Source organism: Aquarana catesbeiana, linkage group LG02 (genome assembly GCF_042186555.1).
Source record: "Aquarana catesbeiana isolate 2022-GZ linkage group LG02, ASM4218655v1, whole genome shotgun sequence".
Lineage (NCBI taxonomy): Eukaryota > Metazoa > Chordata > Amphibia > Anura > Ranidae > Aquarana > Aquarana catesbeiana.
The window spans coordinates 32134287-32156885 of record NC_133325.1 but is presented as its reverse complement, the minus strand read 5'-3'; the positions used below and the strand labels follow the sequence as shown (position 1 = coordinate 32156885).

The window sequence follows — 22599 nt, the reverse complement described above, 5'->3', positions numbered from 1 at the left end:
CATGAAAGGCTACATAGAGAAGATTAGTGAAAGGCTGTCCTCCTGTTACTCTTGCTATTGTTTTTGAGTATCCTGAACCCTTGAAAGCCTCTTCTGCTTCAAGTTATTTAGCAATAAATTCTAAAAAGACATCCCCTAGATTGAGCCTATATTGATGGTGTGCATGGGACTGTGCAACCTCTGTACTAGCAGGGGGGACGTGGGTATATTTTCAGTGGACCCTCTGTGGGTCAGAGCTACATATACAAATACATCCATCTGCAGAGTCCATCTTACAAAGGAATGAGCAAAACACGAGCTGAAGGGTTATTTGATTGAAAAGCATTGCATTATGAGCTTCTTCAGAGCCTGTTTCACATCTTGGTTCCTTAGGCTGTAAATAAAAGCATTCAGCATAGGTGTAATGATGGTGTAAGCCAGGCTAACAATGCGATCATACTGGGAGGAGTAGTCTGATGAGGGGCGGAAGTAAATAAAAATAATGGTACCATAGAACAGGCAAGTCACAATGAGATGAGAAGAACAGGAGGAAAAGGCTTTGCTGCGGCTGCTTCTGTTTTTCATTTTCAGGATAGCCCTTGCAATAAGCCAATAGGAGATGAGTACAAAAATAAATGGAATGGTAACAACCATAGAACCTTCGGTGAAAATAAAGAGTTCTTCTAGTGCAGTACTGGAGCAGGACAGTCCAATGAGGGGTATCACATCACAGAGGAAGTGGGGGATCAGTCTGTCTTCACAGTAGGTTAATTGTGACACATTATAAGTGTGCAATAATGAATGTAGAGATCCTGCCACCCAGCAACTACCATTCAGTATGAACAAAAGCTTATCATTCATTATTAATGTATAGCGTAAGGGGTAACAAATAGCCAAATATCGATCAAACGCCATGACTGACAGAAGAAGGCTCTCAGTGGAGCCCAGAAGAATGAAGAAAAACATCTGCAGGAAACAGCCATGGAAGGAGATGGAGGCTCCTCCATGAAGAATGCTAGACAGAAGCTTGGGAGCGGTCACTGTAGTGAAAGAGATGTCCACCACAGACAGGTTACCTAAGAAAAAGTACATTGGTGTATGCAACTGCGGAGAATGTTTAATAGAACTTATTAAAAATAAGTTAGCAGTCCATGTGAGGGTGTATATGACGAGGATGATGGAGAAGAAAGCAGCATGGTTGTAGTGAAGGTCTGAGAAGCCCAGAAGAACAAAATCGGAGGTTATATTGACTTTTTCCATTAAAAATGACCTCTACAATGAATTAAAACTTGATACCAAATTCTTCAAATCCATTAGCTCACTTATTTTATCTTTCTGTCTTCTTGATACACTATTTCTGACAAAGGACATGATAAACGGCTTATAAATTATAAACGATTTATACGGCTGTTTATTTCTTGAAACAATCTACCTAATGAGCCACTAGCACCTTCTTTCAAAAACCAATCCACATTTTCCTTCTTTTACAGTGAAAGTGTTTTTGTGTCTTTTGAAGTGATATTAAATTGAACTGGTCTCCCTAGGAAAAAAATAAACTAAGCTCCGATATCTCATAGATTATCTGGGGGCTCCTAAAACCCAGTTTGCTTTTTAAAGAAGAAATCTTGACTCCATTTTTATGATTATGTCCAGTTCCCCTGGGGACAAATGACATGGTATTTGACCTATTTCCATAGACATTCTAATGCCCTATACACACGATCGGACTTTCCGACAACAAAACCGTGGATTTTTGTTCGAAGGATGTTGGCTCCAACTTGTCTTGCTTACACACGGTCACGCAAATGTTGGCCAACAGTTACTAACGTGGGAACGTGGTGACGTACAAGACGTACGACAAGCCGAGCAAAAGGAAGTTTAATAGCCAATGCGGCTCCTTCTGCTTGATTCCGAGCATGCGTGAACTTTTGTGCGTCGGACTTGTGTACAAGTTTTGTTGGCGGAAAATTTGATAACCTGCTAGCCAACATTTGTTGGCGGAAAGTCCGCCAACAAATGTTCAATGGAGCATACAAACGGTCGGACTATCAGCCAACAAGCTCACATCCAACATTTGTTGTCGGAAAATCCAATCGTGTGTACGGGGCATAAGGGTAGCTGTGAGGTTGGACAAGGCACCCCTCCTCCCTCCATGGTTGTCCAACAAAGCAGCTAGCTTGGATATGGCTGGTTTTCTAAATGGCACATTTCTCTATCTCCAAGCGCTTGCCTGGAACATTTTAACTGACAAGCCCCCGCTACCCCTGCATTCCATGCATGTTTCAGGCAAGTGCTTGTAGATGGAGAAAACTGCCATTTGTCAATGTAGCTGTGGAGCTGTGCTGTCAGATGGTCATGGAGGAAGGAGGGGAGTCCTGTCTAAGCTCACAGCTAGCTTTATACAGCACATAGGAAGGTGCAATAAAGTACTGCATGCACTTTGTCTTCTGGCAAGCAGAACACATGAATACAAAATCAAAGTGAGACTTCTTATTTAATGTACTCAGCATTTTGCTTCTGTGTTCACTGGCTGTGGCCTACTCCCTCCCTCACTTCTGCCTTACTAGTAACTAGCATGTAGGGTAGGTGGGGTGTGGTTGGTCGTCGCATCCTCCATGTTTCCCTCCTCGTTGGGTGCCAAGCAAAGGTCACATGAGAGGCCTACTCTAGGGTGGGCTCTTCTGGGCTACACTAGGCACTTTGAATAGGGTCTCTGCCTAAAACAGGGGGGTACCTTTACTAGAACAGCTGACTGATCTCTAATAAACTCTTTTGATGTTTGTGTACATCACCACGCTCACTTGTGCAATTAGGACACAGAGAGCCCTTGCCCTCTCCACTTGTCCAGTGTTTTACCACTACCCCACTCCCAGTAATGGTAGGGGGTGCCACCATGCACCACTTCACCTAACTCTTTCCCTTCCATACCTGTGCACAGGATAAGGGCCCCGGCAGTGCAGATCTGCTCCCATTGCTATGGGATATGGATAGCTGCTGAAGGAGTGCCGACAACATCTCCCTCTCTGCAAAAGGCTATCTCACCTCTCACATGTGGACCCTTATGACAGACTGCTAGAGAGACCTTCCTTACCCCTTGGTAAACGCTGTATCTTCACACTGTATTAACTCTAGTACAATTGTATAGACATGTGTGGTCCGTTTTGTTCCAAATTGAAATTCGGACAAATTTTTCATTATTCAGAAATTCGGATGTATCCAAATTCCCGAATTACAATAGCAATGAATTTAAACGAATCCTAAATAACTCTTCAAACCAAATTTGAATTCTAATATTTAATAATAGAATATGCAAATTAATAATAGAAATGCAAATTGAATTCGGATTTCCGAAGAGAATAAAATAGAATAGAAAATAAAGAAATTGAATAGAAAAGAATAGAATAGAATAAAGAAAAAACAGAACAGATTGCAAAATAAAAGAATAGAAAAAAATTGAATAGAAAAAAAATAAAGTAAAACAGAACAAAATAGTTTAGAAAATAAAAGAACAGAATAAAATAAAATAGAATAGAAGGTAAAGTAATAGAATGGAATAAAAAATAGAATAGAATAAAATAGAATATAACCATCTTCTGAAATTCAAATTTTGAATAGAATAGAAAAGAATAGAACAGAATAGGAAAGAATAGAATAGAAAATAAAATTATAGAATATAAAAGAATAGAATAAACAATAGGAAAGGATAGAATAAAAAGAATATAAAAATATAAAATTTGAATTTCGAATATAATAAATTGGAAATTTTGAATAGAAAAAAATTGAATTTGAATAAAATAAAAAAGAATAGACTATAATAGAAAAGAACGGAATAGAAAATAAAAAAATAGAATAGAAAAAAAAACAATAGAATAGAATGGAATAGAAAGAATATAACCGTCTCCCAAAATTTAAATTTCAAATGAATTCGATTTCAAATGGAATTCAATTTGAATGGAATTTGATTCGAGTTCGAATGGAATTAGAAAAATTTTAATCAATTTGAGTTTGAATAAATGAAACGAATTCCGAAAATTAATTTAACAAGTTAAATGCATTTAACTAAACTAATTTATGTAAATAACGAAACAAAACAAATGTTTTCATTCTGCACATGTCTATCATTGTCTTCATACCCCAATGAGTGACCAAACTGTAACTATATGTGCCGGTTACTTGCATTACAACCTTTAAGTAACTTCAGACCAGGCAAAGACAACGTTTCAAATGTTTTACTTGAACAAATTACCATGATGACATATACAGACAACAGTCCTAAATACAGTGCAGTTATGTCCCTAACATCCCTAATCCCTAACTAAGGCTTGTGGCTGCCCCAGCATACCTGCATAGGAAAGAGTCAATTCATGGCAGAGTCAATGGATGATATCATCAGGAAGGACCGCAAGTCCCAGCAATCTTCCTAGACAGTGGGAACTCTGACCTCAGCATGGCACTGGAAATCCAGACTCTTGTAACATCAGTGAGCAGGTCTGACCAAAAGGAACCAAACTGACAGAATGGCAACAAATCCCCCCTCCCCAATGGTCTGGGACTCCATTCCTTTTATAGCACACAAGACAGGGGGGTTGTACCCAAGATAGACCCGGGAACCACAATTAATTCCCACCTTCTCGGCTGGGGCAGCATTGACCTCTACCTGCCTATAAGTGAGTCAACTCAACACAATGCATCAGACTCGAGCGAACTCAATACAATGCATCAGACTCGAGCGAATAAGCCAGAATCAGTGGCCACAGAAGATGGCTGTAGCATTATAGAGGGACCCACATTATACAGGGAGGTACCACACTTTGAGATAAGTGGCTGTTTACTTTTTGTTTTAAAAATAACTCCACTTTTGTTGAGAAAAAAACATTCTGCTCTGGGTGATCTCTGTACATTACAAGGATCATAACAACCTTTGTTGCAGATTCCTACCTTTTCTTATTCTGAATTAATCCCTGTTTGTTTCTCTGTGCTGTCAGATGGTCATGGAGGAAGGAGGGGAGTCCTGTCTAAGCTCACAGCTAGCTTTATACAGCACATAGGAAGGTGCAATAAAGTACTGCATGCACTTTGTCTTCTGGCAAGCAGAACACATGAATACAAAATCAAAGTGAGACTTCTTATTTAATGTACTCAGCATTTTGTTTCTGTGTTCACTGGCTGTGGCCTACTCCCTCCCTCACTTCTGCCTTACTAGTAACTAGCATGTAGGGTAGGTGGGGTGTGGTTGGTCGTCGCATCCTCCATGTTTCCCTCCTCGTTGGGTGCCAAGCAAAGGTCACATGAGAGGCCTACTCTAGGGAGGTTTCCCTCCTCGTTGGGAAAATTGGTGAGCCAATCACACAAGCAGGAAATGATGTTTCTGGGGAGTGGTCAGTACACATTCTGTGTACAGAACAACCCCAGGTAGCCATATTGCATTTTCAATAAATTACAGCGGCTGCAGATTGAAAAGGAAAGGTAATTTTTAATAACATTCAATTACAATATGACTTGTGTCGCAATTGTATACGCTATATTATTTTTTCTTTATTTGCTATATTTTTTCACCGCAAAAGTGGAGTTACCCTTTTAAGACCATAGATTTTACCATTAAAGTTTAACTAAAGGTAAAACTTATTTTTCTTTAATTTTGGATAGAGAGGAAAAGAATTAGAACACCCGTCAGATCTTTATTGGTGTTTGTGTGCCCATTAGGGAGTAGACATGAGCAATTTATTTTCTTCCAAATTAGTTTTTTAACAAATTTCGACAAATTCCAAATGAATGAAAACCCGTTTAACAAACTTTTCCAAATATTCGTAAATTTGATTATTCAAAAATTCGTAAATTCATAAATTCGGAAATTCGTAAATTTGAAAATTTGGAAATTCGAAATTCGAAAATCCGAAAACCCGAAAATTTGAAATAATAACTAACTAATAATAGCTTAACTATTACAAACTATTCAATTATAGGTATTGGAATTTCCTTTTAAATTTGGCTGTTAGTGAACGTAACGAATATGAATTTATCAGAAGTTACGAATTATCTGAAATAATGAATGCCGTATCTAAACAACGGAACGTAACTAATTAATAATAATAATAATAAATAACAATAATAATAATATTTTATTATTATTATTATTATTATTATTTATGATTAATTAGTTACATTCCATTTGTTTAGATGCGGTAATTGTTATTTCAGATTATTCGTAACTTCGGATAAATTTGTATGTGTTACGTTCACTAACAGCCAAATTTGAAAGGAAATTCCAATACCTATAATTTAATAGTTAGTTATTAATAGTTAGTTAGTTATTCTTTCTTATTTTCGGATTTTCTTTCTTATTTTCGAATTTACGAATTTTAGAATTTTAGAAATCACGAAATTACGAATTTTCAAATTTACGAATTGCGATCATAATGCATGACCTGAAAAACGAAAAAAGGTGAGGGATAGGTGTCCCAGATACTTTAGCAGATCACTTACAGACTCTCCAGATCCAGTCCAATGTTTAGCTTCACTGTGTCAATACCTTTAGGCTCGGTTCACACGGGGGCGACTTGTCAGGCGACCTAGCCGCCTGACAAGTCGCCTCCCGTTCTGTACAATGGAACCGTTCTAATCGGAGCGACGCAAGTCGCTCCGACTTAGAAGAAAGGTTCCTGTACTACTTTGGGGGCGACTTGCACAGACTTCTATACAGAAGTCGTCTTGCAAGTCGCCCTGGCAGTCGTGTGCAGGTCGCCTCGGTGAGGCGACCTGCAAGTCGTGCCGCCTCTGGTGTGAACCGAGGCTCAAGCCGACCCAGCAACAATGTAAGCACTTTCCCAAATTTCAGTGTGTCCTCCAAGTGAGTCACCAGGCACTTCTTAAAGACCAGCCTTCTACCTGGCCCTCTCCAGCAAGGGCATGCATAAGCTGCAGAGCCATTTCACAGCACCCCAGTGTTATCTGTTGTTCTTACTCTATACATTTTTGAGAGCTCTATAAATTTTTGAGAGCTCTATACATTTTTTTTCTATCTATCCATTATTATGCATGTGCTTCCACTGTGGAGGCTCTCAAAAATTATAGTGAGTCTTCAAGCAAAACAGATTCAGGTTTTCAACGCAGTCTCATTAACCACTACACATCCGCGCCACAGCGCGGACCTGAATTCCTGGGAGGCCGTCATATGACGGCCTCCCCTGTGCATGCTCCCCGCACGCGCCCTGCAGGGTGATCAGCTGTCAGCCAATGACAGCTGATCACATGATGTAAACAAAAGATCGGTAATCATTTTTTTTTCTACTCACGCTGACAGCGTGAGTAGAAAAAAAAGCCGATCACCGACTCGGATGTGAGGGACATCAGTCCCCAAGTGGAAGAGGCACATCTGCCTCACAAGTGCCACCTAATAGTGCCATACAACAGTGCCCACAGTGCTACCTAACAGTGCCCACAGTGCCACCTAACAGTGTCCACAAGTGCCACCTATCAATGCCAACAAGTGCCACCTATCAATGCCCACCTGTAGTGCCAATCAGTGCCACCTGGCAGTGCTGCCCATCACTGCCACCCATCAGTGCCCATCACTGCCGCCTCTCAGTGCCCATCACTGCCGCCTCATCAGCGTACATCAATGAAGGAGAAAAATGACCCGTTTTAAATTTTTTATAACAAAATATAAAAAATTTTTTAAAAAATTAAAAAAAAAAATTGTTTTTTACATTTTTTTAACAAAAAGTAAAAACTGCAGAGGCGATCAAATACCACCAAAAGAAATCTCTATTTGTGGTGAAAAAATGATAAAAATTTCATTTGGGTACAGTGTTGTATGACCACGCAATTGTCATTCAAAGTGCGCCAGCGCTGAAAGCTGAAAATTGGTCTGGATAGGCGGGGGGTTTAAGTGCCCTGTAAGCAACTGGTTAAACTAAAATAAAAAATAATAGATACAGAATTTTTTTATTTCATATCTGCTTTGAAATGTTAAAATCGTCCTTTTATTTTATTATTATTATTATTATTATTATTATTATTATTATTGATATAATTATTATTATTTGGTATAAAGCATGGAGAAGTTATTTACAAATTAAATATAATGATTTTTTTTTTCCACTTTGCACTTTCTTAATGCGAAACAAAACATTACGAAATGAATGAAAATAATATAAACTATTTATGGTTAAAGTAAAAAAAATAAAAGAACAAAATCAGCAGAAAAATAAGCTAAGTGGAGAGGGGAATGATGGAGTTATTTTAAAGTGTTACTAATCCCACAACAGTAAAATCAGTCTTTATATGCAGTAAAGCATGCTTGTTGTACTCACTGTGGAACCAAAAGGGTTAATACTCTGGATTATGTAAAAAGGCTGTTTGATCCTGTCTTCTCTGATCTTCCCCTTCTTCCACTGTCCCCTGATAATTTCCTGATAACTCAGAGTCTTTGGAGTCAGGCTGCACATGCTCAGTTTGGCGTGTATTGTTATAGAGTTTATTTTTTTCTTTCTTGGAAAAGTGCATGTGATCAGCGCAGGGCCAATCAGCACTGTCCAGACAGAGGGTCAGGGTTCTTGCAGTCTCATAGGACAGTTAGAAAGCTCCTCCTACAAGCTTTAACCAGTGCTTGGCTGGACACTGATAGAAGTCACAAGACTGCTATTTACTGCTGATGGGAAAAGGTATTTATCAGTTTATATTTACTAAAACTATTGCATTTCCATGTTCGGTGTACTGTGTGAGACCAGATATAGTGAATGCAGGCTCCTGGGTTTAGTAACACTTTAATAATTCTTTATTTGTTCTTTGCCTACGTACCTTTTGCTATAATGTTCCTCTTTTCTCATTTAAAAAAAAGTTGGAAGGGATGTGAGTTTTGGTGAAGCTTCAAGCAAAAACAGATTCAGGTTTTCAAGGCAGTCTCATTAAAATGAAATAAAAAATAATAGATACAGAATTGGTGATTTTATTCATGTCCTCCTTGAAATGTAAAAATCTCCTTTTTATTTTATATTATTATTATTATTATTATTATTATTATTATTATTATGATCATTATTATTATTTGGTACAAAGCATGGAGAAGTTATTTCCAAATTAAATAAAATTATTTTTTTCACCTTTGCTTTTTTTTTAATGCAAAACAAAAAAAATTACGAAATTAATGAAAATAATAAAAACTTGTAAATATTAATGGTAAAAAAAAAACAGCAGAAAAATAAGTTATGGGGAGAGGAAAAAGATATAGTTCATTTAAGTGGTTGCACAGGTTCAGTTATTTATTTATTATATTATTATACTTACTTATCCTGTGCAAGGACATTGCAAAGAGTGTCCCTGAACCTCATCTTCTGGGGTCCTCCGCTGGTGGTGTCCACTTAGCCACCTCTCCATGTGCTCCATGTAGCTTGGAACCCCCCCCCCCCACACACACACACACTTCCTCCTCACATTTATTTACTGTCAGCAGTAGGAGCATCTGATACCTGTTGCTTCACTTGACTAAAGAGTGACTAAAAAACAGGATTATCGCCATATTAACGGTGTGCTGGTGAGGATTTTTATTTTCCTGCTATTGTTTGGTGGTGCCATCTACTACAGCATACTACACCAAGTGTGGGCGAGCCTGTAAAGAGTGCAGCTGATACAGTACAACTTCTCTGAGATTTTATTTTTAGTCTCGTTTGCTACCCATTGGAAAAAATTGTGTATGTTTTTTTTTTGTTTTTTTTTTTAATTTAAGGTTTTGACAAAACAGTCTCATGAGGAATGACTGGAAGAAGCTCTGGGCTCACAAAAAAAAAATGTTGTGTGTCTTTTACATCGACAATAAAGGCCTCTTACTCTATTCTCTACTTCTATGCAAGAGAACCAACAGACCATCGTTGGTCTTCCATAAACGTGCCATAAAATTATTAAGTGTTTTTTTTTATCCTGTTGACATTACCAGCAGTACAATTCTATCAGTCAGTTTACATAAGTTGCAATAACTCATCATTTTCCCTGCCCAAGCCTGTGAAGCCCTGTCCATTGGAGCAAAGATCTGGGTCTAACACCTCAATAATACCAAGGAGGCCACCAATGTTCTTCAGTAATGCATATTTTTTTTTAAACCCATATTGGATTCCCAGTGTCACCTACCATATCCTACAGCAAGACAGAGATCTGCTAGTCATGAGCAGTTCTCCGTATACCATATATAATACACGGCTTCTTCATTTCAGAGAACTGGAAGTCACAAGGGAATGTTGCTTTTCTTAATTACGTTTTCAGAATTCTCTTGCGTTTTTGCTAGCTGAGGATTTTTATGAATACTAAAAATAATAATAATTTCACTGTCATTATTATCTTTTAATTACAAATGATCATGGTTTACTTTTTCTTCAGAAAAGTCAAATTATTTTAAATATAATAATAATAAGTTGAGCCTTAATCAATATCAATAAAAATGCTATAATGGCAAAATTATGTGGACACCCCTCCAAATGATTGAGTTCACATGTTTTCATAGCTAATACTACAGCATACCAAGACATTTTAGACATCTTTTGTAGTAGCACTTTATGGAAGGCTCTTTTCTGTTCCAGCATGACTGCACCCCTGTGTACAAAGCCAGCTCCATACACTGTAGACATGATTTGACCAGTTTGGTGTGGAGGAAATTGAGTGTCCTGCATTGAACCTTGACCTCAACCCTACTTGATACCTTTGGGATGAATTGGAACACCAATTGTAAGCCAGGTCTTCTCATCCCACATGAGAACCTGATCCCATAAATGTCCTTGAGTGAGATACAGTATGTTATACTGAAGTGGTAATGTATATTGTACTGTTTGTTTGTATATGTTGATATAATGCTGAAAAAGTTGCTTTATCCATAGATTGCTGTTGCCACACGTGAGCTATGGTTAAAGCTGAGCTCTGGGAAGAAATGTAAAAATACCCCATACTCATTTACATGGGGGGTCCAGGATCAAGCTCCCCGCTTGCAGACCCCCACAACCACCAGCCAGGGTTGTGGAGAAGAGGCCCTTGTCCCCATCAACATGGCACCCCAAAGCACCCCCCCATGTTGAGAGCAGGTGGCTTGGTATAGGAAGCAATGGAACTCTGGGAAGAAATGTAAAAGCACTTTTATAAACGAGATCTCTTACTTTGGAATTGTGTGTGAATATTCATTGTTCTGTAGCGCTACGACCTAGAGGGCCACTGGATATTTGCTCCCCCTATTCCTGCTCAGCAAGGCAACAGGCATTTTCCAACTTTCGCACTAAGTCAGTAACCAGTCCATGGGCTTGTTTTTGTTGTTTTATTGAGGGAATTCAACTTGTATAGGGATGAGGGATTATGGAATGCCCAACATGAACCTAGTAGAACAATTTGAAGACAAACTTCCTTCTCTATGTACACAAAAATGGATCCTGGACTGCACCCCCTCCGGAATAATGCCAGTCTCTAGTGGATCAATAGCAGGGTTCCTCTTTCAGAAGCTGTATGTCCCCTTGATGAAAGATGAAGTCCCGACACTTGCAGGAAATACCAGCCCACCTGGCTGCCTTGAAAAGTGTTCCCAGAGCATGGGATTCAGGTTAACTGTGACACTGTCCTAATGAAAGCATGTTGGATATTGCATCTGACAGCCTTTTCCCTTATTGACACTGGGGGTTATAGGGTAGAAGTACTCACACTGTCCCTTGATTCCTGCTGCCTTGTTTAAGACTGCTGTTCTGGCTTCCTGGTATACTGGTCTTCCCATGCTAGATAGGGTGTCTCTTGGATGAGACTGAATGGTGGTGAAGATCCCTCTCTTTAGCTTCCTCGCCTTCCTTCCTCAGCTCAGCCTGGAGGCAGAGCTCCCCAGCCCTGGGGTCCCCTCCCAGGCTTCACAATCCTCAGCACTCCATATTCCACCCGACAATAGCCAGGCCAGGCTCTTTAATATTTATGGGCCAGTCTTTCCACACTGCCAGGCCTTCTGAGTGGGGATTAGTCAAGCTCCCATAAATATTCATATCTTTCCCTCTGTACCTCTAAATTCTAGATTTCCAGAACCAGGGGGAGGCAATAGAGGCCTGGTCTGCAGAGCATCCAGCCTGACCTTAAGCTGAACCCACAGCAATCACCCAGACTCACATGACTACTGTGAGTCAGCATAATTTTACCTAACCAGACTGTACACTAGAGAGTGCTACAGTTCAATTGCTGAAGCAGCCAAAGACTAATTTCCTTATCATATTCTCCTTTCTAGAGCTCATCACTCTGACTTCTGTTTCATAAGACTGATGGCCACTATGTTCCCCTTCCCTATGGCCACTGATCATGTTAATGCCCCTCCGCAGCATTCTTCTGCAGTGGGAGGACCGTAAATTTACAGTGCTCTCTGCCTACCAGGGAGCAGGATCTATTTGTGAGGTCTGCTCATGGTGCTCAGGTGCAGCTCAGCTTGTCTGAACGTTTCACACTTGCCCAATAGGGAGGCATATTGGACAGTGGGAGGAAACCTGACAAGTGAGGGCACAGGCATTGTTACAGCCCTGGTTATTGTCAGAGGAAAATGCCTTGTTGCATGCCGGGTGACTGTATAAATGCCTAGGGGTCTTCGGCTGCTCATGTGTTCGGGGTCTTCGGCTGGAGAGCGGGGTCCCGGAGGGAGGGGGCGGCTGCCCCTCCTCTGTAGAAGTTGCGATGCGGCCTTGGGTAGTCGACCTGAGGGCTGAAAATCAGAGAGAAGCCAAACCCAGAAGTCCCGTAGAGCTGACTGGAAGGTGGATATTAGGAAGGCCTGTCCTGTGAGGGCCACCACTTCAGGTAGAAGAGTCAGTGGATGGGTGTCAGTCAAGGGGATACTAGATAGTGTCTTGAAGATAAAGTAGTTGCATCAACTCTGCTTCCAGAGAGAGCGAAAAGACTTAATTTTTCCATACATGTGGCAGTATGGTTAAAGCAGTGTGTCTGCTTCCACATGTATTCTGGTGAGGCCAAGTGAGAGTTGTCCTTATCTACTGTGAATAGTTCAATTTGAGTATCCCACTATTCCCTTCTCCTATCCAAGTTCCACAATAAATATAGAAATAAATAAATACCCTGGACTGTTTATTGAGTAACGAGCAAGTGGGAGTAAGGTGGTATATGTGAAAAACCCCTAGCAACTGGCTGCAGGTGCAGAGCAAGGCCCAAGAAGTCAACACACAGCAAGCCCTACAGTGACAGTGCTTTCTCCTCATTGGGAGGACCCAAGCTACATAGACTCCTGGTCTATACAATCTATCAATGACTGCAAAAGCTGAATGACAGCCTGGAGACTCCTGATCTGTCCTGTCATCCACACCTGCCTGAATAGATTGGCAGGCTATAGAAATATAAAAGGATGTGACATGGGCTCCTGTGTGATTCATCCATCCACTAGCCGGGCATCTCTGTGCTTTTCTTCTAAAAGTTATACCATCACAGACTATTTAAGAGAGACAATTTCTCAGAATATAAAAAGTGAGTTGGGAAAAAATTACTGGAGATCAACTTTAATTGATTGGGAGTTGCTTTTGTTTGATAGGATACATAGACAAAAATAACCATGGTCCTTGTGTGGCGTTTTCTAGTCTTATGATTAAGTGATGTTGTGCAAAAGATATCAAGACTTTTCCTCTACTTTAATGTGCCAATCTCAATAAAGCCTCCTAGTGCTCTATCCTGTTTGTAGATTCATTTTTTTGCAAACATTTCACATACAGGTCAGCAAATATGTGAGCAGGAAGGAGTCTGGTTGTCTGTCCCCAAGCAGCCATGGCAAGGATTATGCTAACCTTCCACTCTGGGAGTGCCACCAACAGGTGATCCATCCTGACAGCTATGGTGTTGCTGATGCTGTAATTGAAAGGATTGGTATTTTTCCCATGTTGCCCTCAAAGCCACATAAAAAGAGCACATAGAAAGTCCATACTTTCATTGATAATTGTGTTGTGCCAAAAAAAACTCTACAGAGAGTAAACAGACTCAGGAAATAATTAAGTCAGTGTAGTTATATCTATTTTTTTTACATTTTTACATTTATTATTTTTATATATTTTTTTTTATTTTATTTTTACATTTATATCCTATGGTGTCTTATTTATTATTAGATGGTGTACTGTGACCCTGAGTGAGGGAAGGATTGGGCTGGTGTTGGTGTTAACGGCTGATATATGATGACAACTTATGTGATCCAATATTGAAAGATATTTCTGGAGTTTAATATCCTTTTACTTTTACTGTTTTGGACACGTGCATGAATATTGAAATGTAGTTCAAGGTATTTGAAGGCTCATTGTGAGCCAATGTTCATTGAGTTCACCTTTATAGTTTAGATTGAGGCGTATCTCCTTTTCCTATTTCTACATGTATTTTTCGCTACATTATATAGAAATGCTCACCCTATGGTCCCTATCGCTATTGGTGGTGCTCCTCTTCTCCCCTTCTTAAATACAGGATTGTTAGCAGTGCCTATTTTTTAATATTTGTGACATACAGTATCTCACAAAAGTACACCCCTCACATTTTTGTAAATATTTTATTATATCTTTTCATGTGACAACACTGAAGAAATGACACTTTGCTACAATGTAAAGTAGGGAGTGTACAGCTTGTATAACAGTGTACATTTGTTGTCCCCTCAAAATAGCTCAACACACAGCCATTCATGTTTAAACCGCTGGCAACAAAATTAAGTGCACCCCTAAGTGAAAGTGTCCAAATTGGGCCCAAAGTGTCAATATTTTGTGTGACCACCATTATTTTCCAGCACTGCCTTAACCCTCTTGGCATGGAGTTCACCAGAGCTTCACAGGCTGCCACTGGAGTCCTCTTCCACTCCTCCATGACGACATCACGGAGCTGGTGGATGTTAGAGACCTTGCGCTCCTCCACCTTCCGTTTGAGGATGCCCCACAGACGCTCAATAGGGTTTAGGTCTGGAGACATGATTGGCCAGTCCATCACCTTTATCCTCAGCTTCTTCAGAAAGGCAGTGGTCGTCTTGGAGGTGTGTTTGGGGTCGTTATCATGTTGGAATACTGCCCTGCGGCCCAGTCTCTGAAGGGAGGGGATCATGCTCTGCTTCAGTATGTCACAGTACATGTTGGCATTCATGGTTCCCTCAATGAACTGTAGCTCCCCAGTGCCGGCACCACTCATGCAGCCCCAGACCATGACACTCCCACCACCATGCATGACTGTAGGCAAGACACACTTGTCTTTGTACTCCTCACCTGATTGCTGCCACACACGCTTGACACCATCTGAAACAAATAAGTTTATCTTGGTCTCATCAGACCACAGGACATGGTTCCAGTAATCCATGTCCTTAGTCTGCTTTTCTTCAGCAAACTGTTTGCGGACTTTCTTGTGCATCACCTTTAGTCTTCCTTCTGGGACAACAGCCACGCAGACCTATTTGATGCAGCGTGTGGCGTATGGTCTGAGCACTGACAGGCTGACCCCCCACCCCTTCAACCTCTGTAGCAATGCTTGCAGAACTTATACGTCTATTTCCCAAAGACAACCTCTGGATATGACGCTGAGTGTGTGCACTCAACCTCTTTGGTCAACCATAGCGAGGCTTGTTCTGAGTGGAGCCTGTCCTGTTAAACCACTCTATGGTCTTGGCCACCATGCTGCAGCTCAGTTTCAGGGCCCTGGCAATCTTCTTATAGCCTTGGCCATCTTTATGTAGAGCAACAATTCTTTTTTTCAGATCCTCAGAGAGTTCTTTGCCATGAGGGGCCATGTTGAACTTCCAGTGACCAGTATGAGAGAGTAAGAGCGATAACACCAAATTTAACACACCTGCTCCCCATTCACGCCCGAGACTTTGTAACACTAACGAGTCACATGACCCTCGGGAGGGAAAATGGCTAATTGGGCCCAATTTGGACATTTTCACTTAGAAGTATACTCATTTTTGTTGCCAGTGGTTTAGACATTAATGGCTGTGTGTTGAGTTATTTTGAGGGGACAGCAAATTTACACTGTTATACAAGCTGTACACTCACTACTTTACATTGTAGCAAATTGTCATTTCTTCAGTGTTGTCACATGAAAAGATATAATAAAATATTGACAAAAATGTGAGGGGTGTACTCACTTTTGTGAGATACTGTAAATAGCCAGCAAGTTTTTTTCTTCATTATATGTCCCTCTTGATCATGTTCAGACCATCATTGAGACCCAATATTAATTATGTTATCTGCTTCCTTTTTTTTTTTTGTCTGTACTAAACTAGTATCTGTGATGTACATTGTCTGATACTGGTATTGATGTTGGTAACATATAGGGATTTCCCCCCCCCAAAATCCCTTTGGGTCTGGCATAGCTTTTAAGGGGAACTCCATGCCAAAATTTTAAAGAAAATTGGCGTGGGGTCCCCCCAAAATCTATACCAGACCCTTATCCTACAAGCAACCTGGCAGCCCAGGATGGGGGGGTGGGACAAACGAGCGCCCCCCCTCCTGAACCATACCAGGCCGCTTGCCCTCGACATGGGGAATGTGCTTTGGGGTCCCCCTAAAAGTACCTTTTCCCCATGTTGATGGGAACAAGGGCCTCGTCCCCACATACCTGGCCCAGTGGTTGTGGGGGTCTGCGGGCGGGGGGGCTTATCAAAATCTGGAAGTCCCCTTAAACAAGGGGGCCCCCAGATCCCGCCCCCCCCATGTGAATGGGTATCGGGTACATTGTACATCTACCCAAAAAAAAATCTAAAAAAAAAAAAGCTCTTTTCGCTGTGACAGCTGTTATATAGGCAAGGGTGGGGCCACCAGGTGATGTAACCAAGCCTCTTCTGATGTCATGTGCCCTCAGAGGGGGGCTGGGTCATCCGGTTATGTCAGCGGATGGCCCCACCCTTGCCTATACAACAGCTGTCACAGCCAAGAGACAGCAGTCGGTGGGACGAGTATTTTTTTTTCTATTTTTCAGGTCTGTCGGGCGGCGTGATTGAAGATGGATGGACATCGCAGGACACGATTTTTTTTTCTTTTTTAATGAAGAAATTTAAAAAAACGGTCTTTTTTGGTTTTTACTTTTTGACACTTTTTTTGGGTGGATGGGTATCCGATACCCATGCACATAGGGAGAGCCGGGATCAGGGGGCCCCCTTGTTAAAGGGGGCTTCCAGATTCCGATAAGCCCCCCACCCACAGACCCCCACAACCTCCAGGCTTCATGCTCGGATAAGGGTCTGGTATGGATTTTGGGGGGAACCCCACGTCAATTTTTTTTTACATTTTGGCGTGGAGTTCCGCTTAAAATCCATTTCAGACCCAAAGGGCCTGGTATGGATGGAGGGATGGGGGGAGGGAACTCACACCATTTTTTCCTTGATTGTTATCTATATTACTGGGAGCCGCAATACATTACAGCCGCGAGCAATTTTAAATTACATTTTTTCCTTTTGAAATGTCATTTTGCTGCGGGACTGTAAAACACATCAGACAGATGCGCCACTTTACAGGCAGACTAAGGGGACCCCCCAGGCATGATATTTAAAGGAATATTTCCTTTTTATTGTTTCACTTTAGGCATTCTTAAAATCACTGCTTCTGAAAAAACTGTTGTTTTAAAAACTTTTTTTGCATTGATCCATGTCCCCTGGGGCAGGACCCGGGTCCCCAAACACTTTTTATGGCAAACACTTGCATATAAGCCTTTAAAATTAGCACTTTTGATTTTTCATGTTCGTGTCCCATAGACTTTAATGGTGTTCGCATGTTCGCACAACTTTTTTGCCTGTTCGCATGTTCTGGTGTGAACCGAACTGGGGGGTGTTCGGCCCATCACTTTACAGCGCCTTGAAAAAGTATTCACGCCCCCTGAAATTTTCCACATTTTGTCATGTTACAACCAAAACTTAAATGTATTTTATTGGGATTTTTTATGATAAACCAACACAAAGTGGCACATAATTATGAAGTGGAAGGAAAATGATAAATGGTTTTCAAAATGTTTTACAAATAAATATCTGAAAAAATGTGGTGTGCATTTGTATGGTGCCCCCCTGAGTCAATACTTTGTAGAACTGCCTTTCACTTCAATTACAGCTGCAAGTCTTTTTGGGGATGTCTCTACCAGCTTTGCACATCTAGAGAGTGACAGAGAGTGGCTCTGTCAGATTGGATGGAGAGCATCTGTGAACAGCAATTTTCAAGTCTTGCCACAGATTCTCAATTTAATTTAGGTCTGGACTTTGACTGGGCCATTCTAACACATGAATATGCTTTGATCTAAACCATTTGATTGTAGCTCTGGCTGTATGTTTAGGGTCGTTGTCCTGCTACCTCCAACCCAGTCTTGAATCTTTTTCAGACTCTAATGCCCCGTACACACAATCAGATTTTCCGACGGAAAATGTGTGATAGGACCTTGTTGTCGGAAATTCCGACCGTGTGTAGGCTCCATCACACATTTTCCATCGGATTTTCCGACACACAAAGTTTGAGAGCAGGCTATAAAATTTTCCGACAACAAAATCCGTTGTCGGAAATTCCAATCGTGTGTACACAAATCCGACAGACAAAGTGCCACGCATGCTCAGAATAAATAAAGAGATGAAAGCTATTGGCCACTGCCCGTTTATAGTCCCGACGTACGTGTTTTAAATCACCGCATTTAGAATGATCGGATTTTCCGACAACTTTGTGTGACCGTGTGTATGCAAGACAAGTTTGAGCCAACATCCATCGGAAAAAATCCTAGGATTTTGTTGTCGGAATGTCCGAACAAAGTCTGACCGTGTGTACGGGGCATAACAGGTTTTCTTCTAAGATTGATCTGTATTTGGCTCCATCCATCTTCCTATCAACTCTGACCAGCTTCCCTGTCCCTGCTGAAGAAAAGCATACCCACAATATGATGCTGCCACCAACATGTTTCACGGTGGGGATGGTATGTTCAGGGTGATGTGCAATGTTAGTTTTCCACCACACATAGTGTTTTGCTTTTAGTCCAGCAAAGTAAAATTTTGGTCTCATCTGACCAGAGCACCTTCTTCCACATGTTTGCTGTGTCCCCCATATGGCTTCTTACAAACTGCAAACCGGACTTGTTATGGCTTTCTTTCAACAATGGCTTTCTTCTTGCCACTCTTCCATAAAGGCCAGATTTGTGGAGAGTACGACTAATAGTTGTCCTGTGGACAGATTCTCCCACCTGAGCTGTGGATCTCTGCAGCTCCTCCAGAGTTACCATGGGCCTCTTGGCTGATCCTTGCCCAGCCTGTCAGTTTAGGTGGACGGCCATGTCTTGGTAGGTTTGCAGTTGTGCCATACTCTTTCCATTTTCAGATGATGGATTGAACAGAGCTCCGTGAGATGTTCAGAGATTGGGATATTTTTATATAACCTAACCTTGCTTTAAACTTCTCCACAATTTTATCCCTGACCTGTCTGGTGTGTTCCTTGGCCTTTATGATGATGTTTGCTCACTAAGGCCCCTTTCACACGATCAGACCGTTCAGGTGCTCCGGTCAGTTTTGACGGCGGACCTGAACGGGTGCTCCATGTTAGCCTATGGAGCGACGGATGTCAGCGGAGACATGTCGGCTGACATCCGACCCGGTCCGATCCGCAAAAAGCAGACGGATGGCCCTACATCCAGATCCGTCGCTGGCGGATCGGATCGGGTGAGATCGGATGAAAACGGACATGCTGTCCGTTTTCATCCGATCTCTCCATAGGCAGCAGCGGCGACTGACAAGCCCCTCCCCACTCAGTGAGCAGAGAGGGACCTGTCATCCGCCGGTTCAGTGGAGATCAATGGGGAGATCTCCCGCTGAGCCGGCAGACCGAGGTGGACTCCGTGGAAACGGAGTCCGCCTCGTGTGAATGAGGCCTTAGGTTCTGTAACAAACCTCCGAGGGCTTCACAGAACAGCTGTATTTATACTGAGATTAAATTACACACAGGTGGACTCTATTTACTAATTAGGTGACTTCTGAAGGCAATTGGTTCCACTAGATTTACGTTAGGGGTATCAGAGTAAAGGGAGCTGAATACAAATGCACGCCACACTTTTCACATATTTATTTGTAAAAATTTGAAAACCATTTATCGTTTTCCATCCACTTCACAATTATGTGCCACTTTGTGTTGGTCTATCACATAAAATCCCAATAAAATACATTTACGTTTTTGGTTGTAACATGACAAAATGTGGGGTATGAATACTTTTTCAAGGCACTGTACAAATGTAAATTCATGCAAATAGAAACTGTTCATTTTTTGATACCGGTACTGATTGAATTTATTCTCTTATAACTAAATATGCTTTATAGCTCCTGAAGAAGCAGTACAGCTAAATATGTTGATTAACAGGCATATTTGAATAGCACAGTATTTGTATACTTATGTATTTTGTATGTCATAATCTGTTTTTAAACAATGTACCATTGGGGAGCAACTTGTACGCCCACATTTTTTACATTTGAAATTAAACAAATGAAATGTATTTTTATAAAAATTTGATGTGTCTTGGCACTATTAAAATCGCTTTTTCCTGTCCTCCTTATAACAATAAAATAAACTAGTTTAATGGGGAATGTGTAAGTAATACAAATTCTACTCAGTATCAGAGAACATGAACAGATATTTTTTTTTTAGCTTAGCTATGAGAAAAGCCTTGGATGATGAGTTTCTTCATAGCCTGTTTTACATCTTGGTTCCTTAGGCTGTAAATAAAAGCATTTAACATAGGAGTAATGATAGTGTAAGCCATGCTAACAATGCGATCATACTGGGAGGAGTAGTTTGATGATGGACGGATGTAAATAAATATTATGGTACCATAGAACAAGGATATGACCATGAGATGAGAAGAACAGGAGGAAAAGGCTTTGCTTCGGCTACTGCTGGTCTTTATTTTCATTATAGCCGAAGCAATGGCCACATAGGAAATAAGTATCAAAAGAAACGGAATAGTAATAACCATAGAACCTTCGGTGTATAGTAGGAGCTCAGCTAGGGTAGTACCGGAGCAGGACAGCTTGAGGAGCGATGTCACATCACAAAAGAAGTGGTGGATTAGTCTGTCCTCACAGTATTTTGTTTGTGATAAAGTATAAGTGTGCAGTAATGAATGTAGAGATGATGCCATCCAGCAACTGATATTCATCATGAGCATAACCTTATTATTCATTAATGATACGTAGTGTAAGGGAATACAAACAGCTAAATATCGATCAAATGCCATTACTGACAGGAGAAAACTCTCAGTGGTGCCCAGAAGCACAAGGAAGTACATCTGCAGGAAACAGCCAAGGAAGGAGATGGAGGTTCCTCGAAGAATGCAGGACAGAAGCTTGGGAACCGTCACGGTAGAAAAAGAGATGTCCACTACTGACAGGTTCCCTAAGAAAAAGTACATTGGTGTGTGCAACTGTGGAGAAAGTATAATTGAACTTATTAAAAGTAAGTTAGCAGTCCATGTGAGGGCGTATATGACCAGAAGGATGGAGAAGAGAACAGCATGGTTGTAGTGAAGGTCTGAGAAGGCCAGAAGAATAAAACCGGAGGTAAGATTTACTGTTTCCATCACTTATGATCTAAAACATTCTTTGTGATGATACCAAATTCACATAATGCAATTCTACTTGTATTTGCAGATTTCTTTGTTATGCCTTTCCTGACAATGGACATTAAGTACAGCATTTCATATTACTTTTTTTTTATTTTACTCTTTTAAAATGCATTATACACTTTTGAAACAATCTGTCTTATCAGCAAGGTGCAGTTTCTTTGGAAAATGTATCCAAATTTTTATCTACATTTTTACATTGCATCACCCTTGTGCCTTATGCAGTGACCTTAAAGAGGATGTGTGGACCAAAGACAAAAATTACACTTCAAGTCATCCAAACTGCAGGTTCTAAAGTCAAAAAAGTGCCTGGGGACATCTGAAACCCAAGAAGCTCTGTTGTTGCCTTATGGGTTTATGTGAAATCTCCATTAATAGCTGTAAAATATTGTAATTATGAATATATTTCATTTAGCTTGTATCTGTGGAGGGCGTGCAACATAGCTTCACAGAAGTGTCTGTTAGACCAGACAATTTGGTGCCTAGGCTTGTGTATCTAAACAAACCTCATTGTTCTACACATACTCACTTCAAAGGATCCCATGTTTGGATATGAAATGAAGGGAGGCCAACCCCCAATACTTAACTTCCCGGGAAAAGGTCAAGTTAATCTCCTGCTCAGAATAGTTACAAGGATTTGCATTAAAGGAGGCTGACTTACAGTGCCTTGCAAAAGTATTCACCTACTTGGCTTTTTACCTATTTTTGTTACATTACAGCCTTTAGTTCATTTTTTTTTAATCTGAATTATATGTGATAGATCAGAACAGAAGAGTCTAAGTTGGTGAAGTAAAATTAGAAAAATATATACATAAAACTATTTTTCAGAAATAAAAAACTGATAATTGGCATTTTGCGTATTCTGTTATGAAGCCCATAAAAAGCTCTGGTGCAACCAATTACCTTCAGAAGTCACATACTTAGTGAAATGATGTCCACCTGTGTGCAATCTAAGTGTCACATGATCTGTCATTACATATACACACCTTTCTGAAAGGCCCCAGAGGCTGCAACACCTAAGCAAGAGGCACCACTAACCAA

The 22599-nt window shown here is 40.7% G+C and overlaps 2 protein-coding genes across 2 annotated transcripts; both read right to left on the bottom strand.

Moving 5' to 3' along the window:
- Nucleotides 1-306: 306 nt before the first annotated feature.
- LOC141129689 (olfactory receptor 1f45-like) lies at nucleotides 307-1239 on the bottom strand. Its single transcript, XM_073617784.1, has one exon. The coding sequence runs from the start codon at nucleotides 1237-1239 to the stop codon at nucleotides 307-309; it is 933 nt and encodes a 310-aa protein (XP_073473885.1).
- Nucleotides 1240-20586: 19347 nt separating this feature from the next.
- Nucleotides 20587-21516, bottom strand: LOC141129688 (olfactory receptor 1f45-like). Its single transcript, XM_073617783.1, has one exon. It carries the CDS (start codon nucleotides 21514-21516, stop codon nucleotides 20587-20589), a length of 930 nt encoding a protein of 309 aa, XP_073473884.1.
- Nucleotides 21517-22599: the final 1083 nt, after the last annotated feature.